This window comes from Tympanuchus pallidicinctus, unplaced genomic scaffold, assembly GCF_026119805.1.
Source record: "Tympanuchus pallidicinctus isolate F22 unplaced genomic scaffold, pur_lepc_1.0 scaffold6, whole genome shotgun sequence".
Lineage (NCBI taxonomy): Eukaryota > Metazoa > Chordata > Aves > Galliformes > Phasianidae > Tympanuchus > Tympanuchus pallidicinctus.
In genome coordinates this window covers 9259640-9276649 of record NW_026294780.1, presented here as the reverse complement: position 1 = coordinate 9276649, position 17010 = coordinate 9259640, and the positions used below count along the sequence as shown (strand labels likewise).

General features: G+C 43.5%; 2 protein-coding genes across 3 annotated transcripts in view; both read left to right on the top strand.

Moving 5' to 3' along the window:
• The window catches only part of LOC128071816 (lysozyme g), a 157265-nt gene that overhangs the window by 137315 nt on the left and 2940 nt on the right, over positions 1–17010 (top strand). Inside the window, exon 1 of one of the 2 annotated variants that reach the window (XM_052664921.1) lies at positions 16740–16845. The exons of the other annotated variant lie outside the window; for it this stretch is intronic. The gene's annotated coding sequence lies outside the window, so the exon portion shown is untranslated. Of the gene's footprint in view, positions 1–16739; positions 16846–17010 lie in introns of those variants that run through there. 2 annotated transcript variants of the gene reach the window in all.
• On the top strand, positions 82–12551 carry LOC128071814 (lysozyme g-like). The gene is made up of 5 exons (XM_052664914.1): positions 82–9496; positions 10128–10217; positions 10351–10547; positions 10761–10899; positions 11762–12551. Exons 1-5 carry the CDS (start codon positions 9364–9366, stop codon positions 11890–11892), a joined length of 690 nt encoding a protein of 229 aa, XP_052520874.1. The 5' UTR covers positions 82–9363; the 3' UTR covers positions 11893–12551.

The following is a 17010-nucleotide window of genomic DNA, read 5'->3' as shown; positions in this document are numbered from 1 at the left end:
TTTCCATTAAGATGGTCTAGCTGCTCTGAGTTACTTTCTTTCAGTGGTCTGTCAGTGTTGCACATGCTCTTGCTGGATTTGTAGCAAGCTACTGTCTGTTCTGACATTGACTTCATTTTGAGAAAGTAATCAATCACCTTAAGATGCAGCTGCCTGTTAGTGCATTAGAAGCAGGCTTGCTTCGAGCTGATCTCTCTTTCAGTGCACCAACTCTCTAACTGCACTAGTGTTTTTTTGCATGGAATTGGATTTAGGAGGCAAATGTTTCACAGCATTGTCAAGAGTGCCTTAGCAGGGCTCATCTCTGAGTCTTAATTATGTTGAAGTAGATGTGGAAATATAAAATCCTGTTTAGAATTCCTGTATGTTCCATGGATGTGCATTTAGGTGGTAGCTTCTGTACTTCTGTACTACGTCTAGTAGTCAGGATTCTGGCAGGTAGCTCTGTTAAAGTTTATTAAGTTCTGTGTGTGAATAACTCCATTATGAACACAATACCAATGCTGTGGTTTCATGTCCCTCTAAGCTGCTGATTTATTTTTTTTTCAAGACTAATCTTCAGTTCTACCTGTTCCTTCATTGGCTTGTAGCATGACCTCACACGCTCCAGTGCTGATGCTAAGGGCTGGCAAGGAATGTGCAGTTTGGACAAAAGAGGAGGTTGAGATTGTATTGATTAGTTTATTTTCAAGTAGCAACCACACAGATCTGCCTGCTTCAGATTTTTGTGTCTGCTTTCTCCATTTTCTGCCCTGAATGAAGATTTAAACTGTCACTGCATGGTTATTCTGGTAAGTTTTCCAGTCTTGATCTGCATACTATTTCAAGCAGTCCAAAACCATTAGTTCTTTTCATCTCAAATGTAGAAATTCTTTAAGTTGTGGAAAATTCTTTGCATTTTGGGGAACACATTCTTCATCTGAGGTGAAGCTCAGTAATTCTGTGGTACAGATTATATGGCCAGATGTCCGTGGCAGTCAGATGTGTTTCAGTAAGCTAGAGAGAGAACAACAAAAGAGCACAGTATAACAAAATGTCAACTGCAGAAATTCAGAAAGCACAAAGCTTGATTTTTGTCATCAGTCAACTGGTGGCAATGAAACTGACAGAGAAGATGAGTATATGCAGTACCCAGAAAGCTTGGGTTGTATGTGATTAGTTGCTTTCGGCTGTGACATGATGTGTATAGAAGGACACGATTAACTGGGGCTCCTGAACCTAGACTAATTACCAAATGGCACCTGGTCTGGCATGTGCCAGCCCTGAAGGGATATTGTGGAATAAATAGATGAGAAATGTTCACGTACAGCATTTGAGGCTGTGGGGCTTGTGCATGAACTGAGCATGTAATATTAATAACGATTAGCGATTAAGTGTGGGCTTGATGCTTCCACAAAGTAATCATTAATGCATAGAGAAAATAATGAGGTTGGTACTGTTCAGCTTAATGCTAGATTATTTGGGCTTGACTGTGCACCGATGGCTGATTGATGCCACTGGAAGCTTGGGATGCCCTGGTTGAGAAATCTGCCTACATAAAGTGCTGCTTTGGGATTTGGGAAGTGTGAGGAAGTTCAGTCCTTGAAAGAGATGAGACAAACTCTGAAGTGCATAACAAATCAGCAGCTGCAGTAGGACCCCATTAGTAGCTTGAGTCCCCTGCAGTTGTAATAGGGACTGTTCATGAAGGCAGACACTAAAGATGAACAGATGTTTTCCAGCCCTGTGCTCCAAGTCATCCATTTTGTGTCGTTTTCCTTCTAGAAATTCTAAAATGAAAGCTTCCCTACAGAAATGTCTATAGAAAATGAGCTCTGAATAACAGGTGTATTGAGGACGCTGTTATTTTCTTCCTATGTATACACACTCACCAAATTGATGCAGGAATCATCTGCCTTCTGGGCTCATTGCATACTCATTAGCTGTGTTTCAAACTGTTTCAAAGGGAAGTTGTCAGTGATTGGTTGACCTGCCTGTCTTTTTAGATCAACCGTGTCCAGCAGCCTGAGAGTGGGGGTTATGCTCCCAGGTTTAAGACCCCTGCAAGTCAGAATTGGAGGGTATTTGATGTTATACAGTTATGTTAAATGTTCCGAGGAAGATGTTGCCCTTTGCCCCTTTGTAAAGGATAAATAGGTTCCCACACATCTGAGCAAGTTACTGCTCTGAAGATCTTAAGTTGGATATCAGGAAACGCTTCTGTACAGAAAGGGTTGTGAAGCACTGGAATTGGCTCCCCAGGGAGGTGGGTGAGTCACCATCCCTGGATGTGTTTAAAAACTGGATGTGGTGCTCAGGGACATGATTTAGTGGAGGGTTGTTGGAGTCAGGGTAGTATGGTGAGGTTGTGGTTGGACTTGATGATCTTCAAGGTCTTTTCCAACCTGAGTGATTCTATGATTCTAAAATATATCTAGTTCAAATGTGGTGAATTAATTTCAAATGTATGTACGCTGAGAGATATTAGATGTTTTTTAGATGAAAAGGGGGTGCTGAGAATTGCTTTTAGAGATCCCATGAAACACACTCTGTGGCTACAGTTTCTGGACTAGCTGTTACACTGTTACAGCCCTGGGTTGAGCTGCCTGAAATAAACCCGGACCTGCTGGTTCAAGAGCTATGTAACTGTATAACTCAGCACTGGATTTGTGTTGCTATACTTTGCCTTTCTAAACACAACCTGTACAAACCCTGTGGTAGATTATAACATACAATTCCTTTTAAATATGCTTGCAGATAATTATCTACTTTACAAACAATGTATTGCTAAACATTGGCTTTTCCCAGGATGACACTGTATGAAAATCAGGTGATTGTAACGTATGAAAGCTAATTAATTCCTTTCCTGTTCTTCCTTGCTAATTATTTCTTTTGTTAGTGTGCTGCCCTACAAAAAAGCCTGGAACTCTTTCCTGTTTGGTTTCCAAAATGTTGATGGTCCTCAGTGCTTTGTACCATGAATTCCAGGCACACAGAAAAGCTCTTAATAGTTACCATGATTAATGGGTAAAGTTAATTATTCATAGATGTTAGCCTGACATCCCTGTGAGTCACAAATGTGCAATCTTCCTTTTATATGTGGGAAACTAAAACAAGATTAGCTCTGCTGGAAGACCTGGGAACACCAAGAACTGGGTGCTCCAGTATCTAATGTCAGCCTTTTCCTGGAACTCGTATTTTGAGAGTAGGCTTCTCAGCTTTCTTTTTGGTGTGAGGTGGCCCAGGATAGGATCAGAGGCATCCAGAATGCTGATGAGTGCTGTGAAGTGAGCGACTATGAAACATTCTGCCCAGGTACAACACTTCTCTCTACCCTCACTTCTGAAGCTTTGTGCAAGATAGCATAAGGACTGTGGGACTGGGAAGAAGAAGCAGAAGACAGAAGTGACTTAGGAGATTACGGAATTGGAAGAAGTTTGCATTCTCTTCCCTATTCCCAGTCCAATATTCCCAGTATTTTCCACTGGTTTGTTGGTGTGTGTGTGTATGGTGTTTGTTTTATTTTTTTCCACATATGTAATATAAAACACCAGTGCAGTCTCAGGAACAAGGAGCTGATATGACTATGCCACCTTGGTACTGAAAGACCTTGCTGACAGGCTATAGAGCTGTTCCCCTGTCTTCTCCTTGGCTTCCTCTGCAGCTCTGTTGTGCTCCACCACACAGTAATGCAAGCTTGACAGGCTAAAAAACAAACACACACACATCTTATTGGTGTGGCATTTAAGTGCTTTATGCAAAAGGGAGTCTAATGTGGGTTTTTGCCTTCATGAGGTTATCCTCTAACTAACCTACTCTGGTTTAAACAGAATAGGCATCACAGCCACCTTCTGTGAGTAAATACATGAGTTCAGGTTACAGACTCCCATTTGCCCAGAGATTTTGACACTGGGAGGCAAAGACCAGAGCCCAGTCTTTAGAAGGTAAGGACCAAGCTGCTCTGGCTGGGCTGTTTTAGACTTGTGCAAGAACTGAAGTACAACTCAGTCAAGTAAGTGGAACACAGTTCTGGAACCCGTCAGTGCCAGGCTTTATGAGTTTACACCCTCTCCTGACTTGAACTCTAAATGACCTGTTTTAAGTGATGTGTCTGTGTTTAAGCTGAGATATGAAGTCTCAGCACAGTGAGTTACTTGTTCAACTACCTTTCCTACAGTAATGTTCAAAGTATTTCAGAAAACAGAAGAAAAATACTTGATTTCTTTTCACAATGGCTAGAGAGAAGCTTTGTGCATATTGGGATGTTGTTTCAGTGCTCACCTGCATTTTTCATAAAGGCAATATAAGGGAGGAAACTGTGGCCCTCAACAGCTGTTTGGTTCAGAGCACGGTGAAAATGGAGAGCCTCACATCTAACAGATTTGAAGTCCCTCTCAGCACACTTTAGCTGTTGTTATTTAGAGATGCACTGGACATAGAAAAGAAATTCTACTCTTAAGGTGGCTATACCCCTTCAGAAGTTAAGAGACACAGCTCTACAGTGTTTGCATGAGATGAAAGGTTTGGGACTAAACAAGCCCATGAGGGGAAGTTACAGATGCATCTTTATTTGGTCAATTAGTTCTAGGCATCCCTGTGCATCAGCATGGGCAGTTTCTCTATAAAGCTGTCAGAAAGCTTGTAAATACCCGGTGTTACTTGTAATTACGTCTCAGACAAAAGGAATAGCCTGAGAAATGCATCTGACTGGTGATGTTATGAAACGAGGGCTGAAGTGCGCCAAAGAGACAGTAATTAGTATGGGTATTGTTCCAGGTAGTTTTAGAGAGTGTTCTCACCATCCCATGGAACATGATGATAGAACCCTCAGCTGAAGCAGAGTGGCATGAAAGAGGTAATGTGTTCAAAATGGAGCATCGTTCTGAAAATCACCTCCATTAAATGGGAGGGGGAAAAAAATACAAAAAAAAAAAAGAATTGGTAGATCATATATGGCACAGGAAAGCAAACAGGAAAGTGTAAATCTGTGAGTGGAGAAGAACTAGTGGTATTGAGTCTTGTGCTCTTACGTATGTTGTACGCTTTAGATCTCGGGTGCATCCCTTTCTAAACTAAGTGTAAAGCTGTAGGGTAGCATGTTTGACCACTCTATATTCTCTGTATCTCAGTGTAACTGCAGCTTATTGCTGGAGGCTGGCTGTGAGTGCCAGGAAGCTTACCTGCTTCTTAAACTTAGGTAGATGGAGATACCATACGATAAGTGAACTCCTTCCTTGGCTTTCCATCCTCTCCTATTAATCGCATGCTGGGCTGACTGAAATCCAGCAGAAAGCAAATGCATGCTGACATTTTTTATATCTAAAAACTACAGATCAGCAAAATGCATTTCAAATTATGTGTTTGGGTTGTTGTTATATTTAATGATAATCTTTGTGTTCTTTTTCTTACATATTCATTTAATAATTAATGCATTGCCATGGTTTCATATCCTTTCCTTACCAGTGACAACAAGGGCAAGCAAATCGCTGCCTTTCTAAATAAGTCTCACATTATCATATACATCTAAAAACTTGTGCTTCTAAATAAAATAGCAAGAACAATAAAAATATAAAAGGAGGTACGGTAATGTTGTGAGGGAATGAATACGGTGTTCAGGGGCCTGAGCTCAGTGCATTCCTGTAGACATCTTTATTTAATTCCAACCATTTCTGAAGAACATTTTGGTCACAGGAGAGTTTGGTTGGAGGGCCCTTGAGGACCACCTAGTTTCAACCATTGAATCAGACATGAGATCAGGCTGCCCAGGGCCCTATCTAACCTGGCCTTGAGCATCTCCAGGCTGTTCGCTTTTCTGGGCAATACATGAAGATGCCTTCCAGCTCATCCTCTCTTCAGTATATCAGTAGTGGCATCATAACACAGCTGTGTCCATCCCTTTGGTCAGTCAGAGGTTGAGTTCAGGCTGTTGACATCATTTTCCAAATTACATCTAGTGCTGAGATTCAAAATGGTGCTGTGCTAGTGACAGGTGCAGCTCACTTTCATTAAGCAGTTCACCTGAATTTAACGCTCTGAGAGTACACAGAGCAGGCAAAAAAATCTTGCTACCTAGCATCCTGCAGGTCCTACAGCATAGTGGTGCCCTGGATGAACGTGCTGGCTTAGAGCCCTGCTCCATTCAGCAATGTTAGCATGACCTCATTTCTACAAAGGCTGTTTGCTTTCTGCATTCCACTCTAAGAGAGAGAAGCCAGCAAATTTTGAGAAGATAGAGAAATGTTTAGCAGGAAAAATATCATTCATAATGCTGCTGAGAAAATGACCTCTTATTTGGCCTTATGCAGGAAATCGTGTGAAGATGAAGAGGGATCTAAGCATACAGCAGGAAAGATAGAAATAACTGTGCTTTAAAAAATAGCATCCGCAATTCAATGAGTAAATAAAAAGCAATGCAATGCAATGCAAAGCAGGCATTAATAATTCATGTGACAGTACGTACAATGGGCAGAAAGTCTGTGATTGTGTGGGTAATAAACGAGAGAAAATGCATAACAAAGAGAATCAGTATTTGAAATGAAAATGACCTTAAGGACCATCAGAGAATGACCAACCTATTAAGAAAGAAATCTCTCTCACAGTCAGAGGCTACTTTCCAAAAAAAAAAAGAAATTTCTGAGTCATCAAAATGACTTGAGAGGAACAGTGGTTTATGATCACAAATATGACAGTGTCTTTATAAAGGGCAACTTCATAATAATATACAATTACTTCCACCCATTTGGAAGAACACATCTCTTTCTACTATAGATCATCTTGTTCTACAAAAGACAAATGAATATATCCACCAGTTTTGCTGTCATCAAGCTGTGTGCTCAGGCCATTTCCCAGCTCATTTCTTTGGGCTTTCCCTACCCCCAGCATTTCTTTGGTCACAATTTGCTTCTGAGATCCTTAAAGCCATGCTGTATGTATGATGGCTCCATTTTCTACCTGTTTTTTCCAAAGATAGCACATAGATTAGTGCCTTACGTTATGTCAAACGCTTTAATGATATTAAGTTCTTAATATCTTACTTGAGCTGTAGTAAAAGATTTACAATTTAGTCTAGTCCAAGACTCCATGATAAGACATGGGGTTTGCAGAGGAAGGATGCATGCCTTGCTGTTTTGTTGTCTGTGGAAAGGTTCCTGTTATTTCAATGTTTCACCCCCCAAAAATGAGTGGCTTAGGACTCACCACAACCCAACACAACTTTGTGTAACAGCAGGGCTAGATGTCCCTCTCCTCACTGACACATGGTCTAGGTTTGTGATAGTTGTATTCATAGGTTTTAGGGGGACACGGCCCACTTGATATCCTGAGCTGTAAAGACTCGTAACATCATTTGTTTTTGAACTTAAAAAGTAATATCTGACCGAAATAGTATTTCATACTCAGTCTCAAGCACAAAGGGAACCAATAAATAAATAAACAAATAAATAAACGAATAAATGGATTTGTTGTTTATTAAATGGCGAAAAGAAAGCTGCCTGGAGAAAACCTTGCTTTGTTAGCCTCCACTCCTGCTAGGCAGTCAGGTGAAGAGAAAAAGGAGGGAAAGGAGAGAGACTCCGGCCTCACAGACCCGCATTTTTCAGTCTCCACATGACTCAGTCAGTTTTAGTAGCTTCTACACACAGAAAGTGCCTCAGACACATGGTGCAAATACCCTTCTTTCTCAGCTGCAGCATCCATCTTCCCCAAGTAGAGAAGTCAAACCCTGCCTCTGCTCTCAAAGTCTATTAGCTGCCTGCTCAAATTAGGCTTGCAGTAAGCAATGCAGCAGAGAGATGGTTTTCTTTAATTGTCCTTTATGGAATTCCGATGAAGGCATGACAATCACTAATCTGAAGTCCTTGAGGAAATAAGACAAAAACCCTTGCAGAAATGTGCCCAGGCTGATCTGAGATATAAAGCAAGGAGAACATTATGAGGGATCTGATTTTTGCCTGTCCCCACCACTGATTCATTGAAATGCTTTCTGCAAGTCATTTATGGAGCATCAGTGTAGTCACTGATGGAGGAAAAACAATATTTATTTCCTTTCACAGAAATGTCCCGAGTCTTAGTAACCACTGCTTGTGCAAATCTTTGGATGAAAGGAAACATAAGGGTTCAAAGCTCTTATTATATACTGCTTGTTACACTTTATAACAAATGTCATCACAGTAGGTAGGAATTAACATTCCAAAGCCCAGAGGGTGGATACCTCTTCATTCCCATATATATAAAACTCATTGAGCGACCTTTCTCAAAGCAAGGCCAACTGAAGACGGGTGAGTCTGAATCCACTCAGAGTAGATATTCAGGGGAAGAAGCCTTGATTTTTGCTTTGATTTACTGTTTTGTTATTATTGCAGTTGTTGTGCTGTTTCTACTTAAGGCTTGTGATGATTTCTGTGGTGGGACAGAAAACAAAATGGTTGATAACTTGAAATTTTATATGGCAATTTTCTGCATGTAGGAGCAGCTTCAAATCATAGTGCTAGCTGGGGCCCCATACGGACTTGCCATTGAATTAAGAGTTATTGGGTCAAGCTGTGCTGATCCAATATTCTGTTCTTGCAAAAAGAATCACAGAATCATAGAGCTGTTTGAGTTGGAAGGGACTCTGAGGGGTGATCTAGCCCAGGATTAATAATGAACAGGGACACCTACAGCTAGATCTGGTTGCTCAGAGAAATACTCAGTGTTAGGGCTCAACCTGAGCTCAGGCAGTGGTTTGGCTACCCGAATAAGCTCTCTCAGGGCACTGGAATCTTTCAGATGACGTGGATGGACTGTTTGTGTTCAAACATCCATGCAGTGTAGTTTACAGTAGAAAGAACTATTAGGCTGGAGAAAAGGTCAAGCCTTATTAAAATCAATAAGGCATTTTCAGGTGTTAATAGCATGGCAGGAGAATTGCCTGCAAGGGCTGTGGCATTGTTTTGTACTCAAAACCCTCTCGGGGAAAAAAAAAGCATTTGTAATTTGTAAGACTGCATGGTTTTAACGTGCTCTGCAGCAAGGCAAGTGCAATCGATGCTTTTTTTTTTCCAGTCAATAGCTATTATCTGATGATATTTTGGAATTTTATTGATAAACACAAGAGGCATTTATTACTGAAGTGATTATCTGCCATTATCACACACCTGAATATATGCAGAGGTTTTACTGTATCAGCAGATGACAGGCCAAAACATCCCTGCTGACAATGGCCACCAGCTTAGTGCTTCCCTCTCAATCTGATAATGATGGCATGGTGGTACAAGTGATAGAGGAGATGTCCTTCCAAACCATCTGAATAGGTAGGAAATAAGCAAGTGGGGCTCCCATCTCCTCCCATCACCACACTCTAAAGCCAATGGGTGATGGGAAGGAGCGGGGGAGCTTTTGCCATGCATGCTTTCTTCCAGGGCTGCTGAATATCAGCTCCAACTTCTTCATCCTGTGTTTTCAGGTGTCCTGGGGCAGCTGAGGAGAGCCATCACCATGGTCACTGCACTGCTCTTGCTGGGCCTTTTGGCCCTGTTTGGTGAGCCTGGGCTTGCGTTTGGTGTGCTGTGGAGAGCACCCTGCCACACAGAGTCACAGAAACACCCATCCAGCCTTATCTGACCTCTCTGCCTGCTCAGAATGATCTCACAAACATCACAGGCTGCTTGTTAGATGGAACCTATGAATTTCATGGGTTTTGAGGAAATATATAGGGCGGTTTTCCCAGATTGAGGCATGCACTCTCCTCAGTTAATTCTCCACTGAGCTGCAGAGGGACAGAGGAGGTCTTCTCAGCCAGAGTGCTCAGGTGCCAGCAGCCATCATCTGAGGTGGCCTGGACACTAGGGGACATCGATAAGTAAATACAGAGGCTGTGGTTCCTTTCCCCACAGCAACCTTTACATCTAACAGGGATGACACCTGTCTGTGTAAAATGATATTTAATTTATTTCAATCTGTTTGACCAGAAAGTAACAAATTCCTATTCTTTAGCTGTGATTGATAACATCACTGATAGGCAGCAGTGGCAACAGTCTAAGCACAGTGATAATAAAGTGGTTTGGATCACGGGTCTGGATGAACACCTCATGCCTGTATTCACCTGCAGTAAGCTGTATGATACTGCTGTGAGGTCTAATGTTTCCAAACGCCTCCATTTAATTTTTCAGCTCCATCCATGAGCTACAGTTGCTATGGTGATATCAGTGCTCTTCAAGCACCCACAGTTTCCTGCACAGCCGTAAGAGCCCAGGACTGTGGTAGGTATCAGACACGGCTTGGCTTGTTGGCCTACAGAGAGATGCTGTGTCTCCTGTTGGCATCCTCAGCATCCTCACCAGGCTTCACTTTTGAGGGAGCTGTTGGGTAAGGCTGTCTCTGCCCTGGCTGCAGGCCCTGCTGCTCTGAGGAGGACGGTGGAAGCGGACGTCATCCGCTTGAGGAAATATGAGGTGCCCATTAAGAGAGTGGCCAGAAGGCTTTGCTTGGACCCAGCTCTCATTGCTGCCATCATCTCTCAGGAGAGCCGCGCTGGCCTCCTGTTGAACAACGGCTGGGACCAGGGCCAGCAGCGGTACGGCCTGATGCAGGTACAGCCAGGTGACGTGGGAAGATAATCCTGAGTGGCAGCATGGCAGTGTGCTGGGTGCCTCAGGGCTTCACCTCAGTTAGCAAGCATCCTGCCTTTAGCACTGGGATATGAGGTCCCTATGAATCGCAGCCTGCAGGTGCTGAGAGCATGGTGAAGCTATGAGTGGTGGCTGTGTTCCGAGAAAAACTGGTCTTCTTCTTGACTTTTCCAGATTGACAGGAGGTATTATCAGCCCTTTGGGACGTGGGACAGTGAGGATCACATAAACCAATGTTCGAGCATGCTGGTGGCAGGAATCAACGAAATGAGGGCAAGGCACCCTGCCTGGAGCTGGGACCAGCAGCTGCGAGGTACAGCGTGCGGGAGTGCATGCGGGGGTGATGTGTAGGAACATGTAGAAACAAAGAGGGGAAGTCGTGTTACTGGCACCACCAGTATGTGAACATTCACCAGGGATGTGAACAGTTGAAATCCTTAAACCAGAAATAATTGACAAACAGAACTCTTAGTTTTCCCTGTCAGCAATTTGGTTTGCAATCCATACTGGGATATGTACATCAAGGCAGTTTGTGGTTGTAGGTTTGTGGTTGTTGGTTTTTTTTTCGATTTAAATAACACAAGAAGCTTTCTAACAACACTTAATTAACACCAGGCGAAGAATTTTCATTTGCATGAGGCAGAGGCCTCTAAATGATGAAAGTGCAGCGTGTTTGCTGCTATCACCTCTGAAAGAATAAAAGCATCAGCCTGGCAGACTGTACAGCATTTCAGCATCTCTTGAAAAAATACATAAATAAAAGATCTTCCTCATTTGAAGGAGGCAATCACAAAACAGCAGACCAGCAACAGTACTGTTGGGATAGGCTATAACATTCAGTCAAGGAAGCTTTAGAATCCATGTTTGCATGCCATTTTTTCACTCTATGCCATTTCTTGCTCTCCCATCCTTACTCTCCCGCTGCCACGTTAGACTGCCTTCATAGGATCACTGTGCTGTTCCCACCCTCATTTGGAGAGAACCATGGGTTCCTTAACTACAGAAATAGGGCTTTTGCTAAATGAGTCACTTTTCAGTATTAATGACACAAGTAGCAATTTCCAGTGGTGCTGTATAAGTTCAATGAGACGCGTTGCCTTTCAGGCTAGGAAGTTTTATTTTAAAACCTATATTTCTGATTGATCAGCCCACAACTTCCTCTTGACTGTTTCCAGGGGGAATTTGCACCTACCATGCAAGAGCCGGCAACCTCCAGACGTACGATGAAGACCCCTGCAGCAGAGATAACAACTATGTCAACAGCGTGATCAGGAGGGCCCAATACTTCAAGAGAAATGGGTTCTAGCTCAGTGACCCCCTGCCACCGAGCCTCCACTACATGTAGACTAGCCCAGTAGTGACAGTAGTACCCAGAGCCTCCCAGGGACCTGGCAGGACTGATGTGCCTCACAGGGACAACAGAGCACAATCTGGAGGCCTTTAGAAGTCAGATAGTGACATCCAAGTGATGCTAAAATGTTGGGTGAGGACGCTCCTTGTATCAGGAGCTGAACCTGGGGCTGTTCATGCATCTCCAGGTGGGGATGCAAACAGCTCTCACTCAGCATGGGCTGTGCTGCCCATGTTCTCTCTTACAAACAGGAGGGATAACCCCTTGAGTTTTCTCCCCTTTGATAGTGCTGGCCACTTCCCAATGAAGAGGCTCCTCTCTGAGTCTTCCATCACTCCATACACACCTGTCCCAGGAGCTATGCCACAGCATCAGTGCTGGTAACAACCTCAACATCTTCTCTGCTTTGCCTTTGGAGCATTTGTGCTGGAACCTGCCAAGTTTAAAAGCATTCCAGCTTCTGTCCCTCTGTCCTGCCAGTTTGCCTGACTTCTAATTAGGAGTGGGTAAGCTCTGGGTTTGTAAACTGTTTGAGAGTACTTTTTAATGTGGATGGTTCTGGGTGCAAATTTAGGCTTTCTGGCAATCAAAATAAAGATAAATGTTGAATTCCATTTTTTTATTTGTTTGGCAATGTATTCATCTTTGCTGTTTCACAAGGCATGGTCTGTGGCAACCTGTGACTTAGGTAATTAACCCAATTTGGGACTTTCTGAGAACAGAAAGAGGAAAACGGAGCAGCAGAGCAGCAGTAGGAAGAGCTGGGCTGTGAGACATCAGTCACTCACCTGCTTACCATCCCAGCAAGGACTGTGTGTAAGTGGAATACTTGCAGGCAGTTTTATGTTTACAGTTTCTGGAGGCTATAGGGTTTCTAGAGTTTCTAGAGGGAGCTATAGGACATCTCTAACATTACTGTGTTTTGTTTTGTTTTGCTTTAAGACTCCAGGAAACAGCTCAGTGTTGAGCTATCAGAGGTATTCAACTAGATACAATTTGTCTGTGGTGAACTCTGTGCTGAACTCAGATAATTTTAGTAAAACACCATGTTATAATACAGGCTCGTAAGGCATCACACACAGTTTGATTATCTCTGCTTGAAACAGCTTATGTAAAATGCATAGGTTGAAGTCTTTGCTGTAAACTTCTATCTTATGCAGTCCTCCTACATTATGCACAATGTATGTTAACACTTTTGGTAGAAGACTATAAGCTTTATATGGGCTGGGGGCAGGGAATCTTGTTTCCACATCTGTAGAGTTTTTGAGTTTGGAAGCTTTGCAAACGCAGAGATTTCTTTGGTTCCCTTCACAATGCCCTTCTCTGCTGCCACTAGGATGTGCTGCTATTCCTGTGGATCTCTGAATGCATTGGGAGTCCCATTTCTGCATGTGTTACCTGTAAGGCTGCTGCTCCACATCTTGCTCCCATCAAGGAAATTTTTAGAAGTCCATTTAAAGGTCTCGATTGCAGCAATTCTGTGTTTTATCACAAACGTTATTTTATGGTATCAGCACTTTGTACCGACTACAGAAAATCTCCATGGGAAGTGAATTGAAATACAACTGCCTGATAAGTTGGCAGGAAGGAGTTAAGGAGAATTCAACAGCAGCATATTGCTACCAGGTCTGAGCAGAAGTTTTCTGCCAGTGAGCTGGCACTGTTTTTGACCTCTGATCTTTCCTTGCGTGTTCACATACATTGTATTTGGAATAAACTGTTCAGCTGGCGGGTACAGGGAGCTGTGGGAGCAAATTTGGACACTCCAAATGATTAGAAAAAGCAGGCAGCTTGTAAAGCGAGTTAATAGCATGGAATTTATCATGGAAAGCAGAAGGACAAATCAGGAAAGAGAAAAGATGACCAAGATGGGAAAGAACATCATAGAATCATAGAATCATTTGGGTTGGAAGCAACCCATGAAGGCCATCTAGACCAATTGAATGATGAGCAGTGATATCTACAGCTAGATCAGGTTGCTCAGAGCCCCATCCAGCCTGACCTTGAGTGTGTCCAGGGATGGGCACCCATCATATCTCTGGGCAACCTGTGCTGGTGCTTCACTACCCTTATTGTAAAAAACTTCTTCTATATATCCAATGTAAATCTCTCCTAATTTAGTTTGAAACTATTTCCCCTTGTCCTACCCCAAAAGACCTCGCTAAAGAGTTTGTCTCCTTCTTTCTTATACCCCCCGTTTAGAATTCAGAGACCAAACAGCCTAGTTGCAATGCCTGGAAAGACACCTATTGAACAACCACTGTTCAAGAACCTGGGGGACAACAGTGCATCAAAAAAACAGCCAGGAGGGCTCTGGCAATGTTGTTCTGTAGGGATAAAATGCCTCAAACCAGCCACAACTCTTATCTCACCGGATAGATGGCCAACATAGAATCTGTGGTAGTGCTACACTGCAAGCTTGATAAGGTTTTTATCAGCAATCTCTGAAGTAGTCTCATGTGAAGGCCCTTAAGATAGGAAGAAAAAGTACTGTTTGGAGCAGTTCTTGGCAGCTTATGGTCAAACCAACATGATGCCTCCCATGGAACCACTCCAGACTGTCCTACAGTGCTTTCTATATTGTTCATGGTCATGATGTGAATGGGACCAGAGCTAGGTGACTGCCACAGTGAGAAGGAACATCAACACTTCCACTAACGGTCAAAACCTGCTAGGAATCAAGGAACTGAAATTGAGTAAACACAGTTTACTCAAACAGTTGCAAAACACTGAAGCAATTCAAGTATGAGTAGAAGCATTGGAGAAGCGGGTAGGCAGCTATCTCATGAGGAGGGCTGGGGTTCCCATAAAAACCCAACAAGCTGATGCCAAGGGAAGGAGGAAGGAAAGAAAAAGGGAAAATCCCTTTGACAGATTATCTTTGATTCTGCAGTCAGCAAATAGAAATAGGAATAACAAGACGAGGAAATAAAATCTTCTATGTTAGCATTTGTTACAACTGATGTCAGTTTTGGGAAGTGTATTTAAATGCGGATGAGCAGGGTCCTCTGGTAGATGACTCTAAATGCCAGTTTTGGCTGGGTCTCAGCTGCAGCTCATGACTCTTTCTCTGACAGACACAAAACAAAGGGGAATTCCACCACAGCAGTGTTGTGCTGAGAAAGAGTTTGTTCTGCTTTATTACCTGTTGAAAAACTGGTCTGGGATTTCCAGCTAGGAACCAGTTCCCAGGTCTGAGCATCTCTTGCGGTTGGTATGTGCAGCCCTCTTTGCTGCAGAGCTGGTCTTTGTGTTTGTAGCTAAATATGTGATATTTTAAGAAGGCTGTTTTGGGTCACGGCACTCCAGAGGGAATAAACTGTAGAGGCAGAGCAGGTCAGAGTGGCTGGGATGGCACTGCTGACCACCACAGCACTCCTACTGTGAGACCTGAGGGAAAGATGTACTCGTGGGCCTTGAGAGTGGCCTTGGAGAAGGCAGAGAAGGGTTTAGCTAGTCCCATGACCACAGCAACTGGCTATTAGCCAGCTTATTTCCAATGTTCTTTCCAACTCGAAGGGAGTGGAAATCCCCAATCCTTTGTTTATTATCAGCTTCCCCATCCGTAAGATTTCCGAGAAGTAATGTTAAAATAACAATGTTCTTGGGCAAATTTTCCATACACAGGTAACATATCTCAGCTGCTAAACAAATGAACAATGAAAGCAAACCCAGGGGAGCAGCTCGCTGCTCCTTTAACCATTGCTAGGACCGTGCAGTGGCTCCAAGCCACAGTCGCACTGCCAGAGGCAGAATGACACCCAGGGCACGTACACCAGCAAGGGCAATCTGTGAAGAACGGGATGGGCAGAACTCATCAGTCCAGCCACAAAGAATATTGTGCACTGCTATCCCCAAATGTCCTCAGTGCACTTCTTAAGCATCCTTTGGACACTGACAGCAGCCAAAGACAAAAAGCAGAAGTGACAGAAGCTGATATGCTTTTCCCCCACAGCATTCCTTAAAGGAGGCTATGGGAAAAATAGGCTGGGAAACTGTATCAGTGCATGTACTGATAGAATGAGGGGTAGTGGTTTTAAACTAAAACAGGAGAGATTTAGATTAGATGTCAGGAATACATTTTCCACCAAGGGCAGTGAGGCACTGGCACAGCTGCCCACAGAAGCTGTGGTGCCCCATCCCTGGAGGCACTCAAGGCCAGGCTGGATGTGGTCCTGGGCAGCTGAGCTGGTGGGGGGCAGCCCTGCCCATGGCAGGGGGTAGGGCTGGGTAAGCTGTGAGGTCCTTCCAACCCAAATCACTCTGTGATTCTATGATTTTATGATTTTTGGCATTGTTCTGAGAAGGTCCCCATCACTGCCCAAACCTCACCTTTGGACACCATCATTTATGGCACCCTTTTTCTTCCTCTGAGGGTTGCACCTCCCCCACAGTGGCTCAGGGCAGAGGTAGGCAAGAGAAGAGGTAGGTTTTAGAGAGCACTTGAAGTAGTGGGGAAAACAGAGAAGCAGCTGAGGAATGGTGGGAGGGGCAGGCAAGAAGCTTGTCCTACAGAGGTCCAGCACACAGAAAACAGCCCCAACCCTCTGCCTTTGGGCAGTATGGACACAGCGCAGGATGCTGGGATAAGTCCCAACAAACACCTGAAGCTGAGTCTTCAGCTTAGCCCTCACCTGAGTACAAAATACAAGAAGCACATAGAGAAAAATAAGGATTTTTTTTCCTTTTTGAAATGTAGGAAATGCCACTCCCAAAAGCAAACTTACCACCATGCCAATGTCAGTAGTGCAACAGGTTCTGTTTACGTTAGAAAATTGCTCCCAAAACCACAGCCCAGTACATTTCGACACAGTGTTGGATTGCCACTGAACAGAAGGTAGCTCACCCTATAAATTAAGCTCCCCAAAACCTCAGCGACGTGGCAGAAGCTGGGCTGACGACAAGTAGGTAAGATGCTCCTCAGGGTGGGGGGTCTTCTCATCCCTTTCAGCAATGCCACCCTCCTCAGAAGATTTCTGCTGAGATATTTGAGATTAGTGCTTGCATAAGGACACAAAAATTTGTCTTTTAGTTTTGGACTCAGCTCACCTGAGTTTAGATAGCTCAGATCTC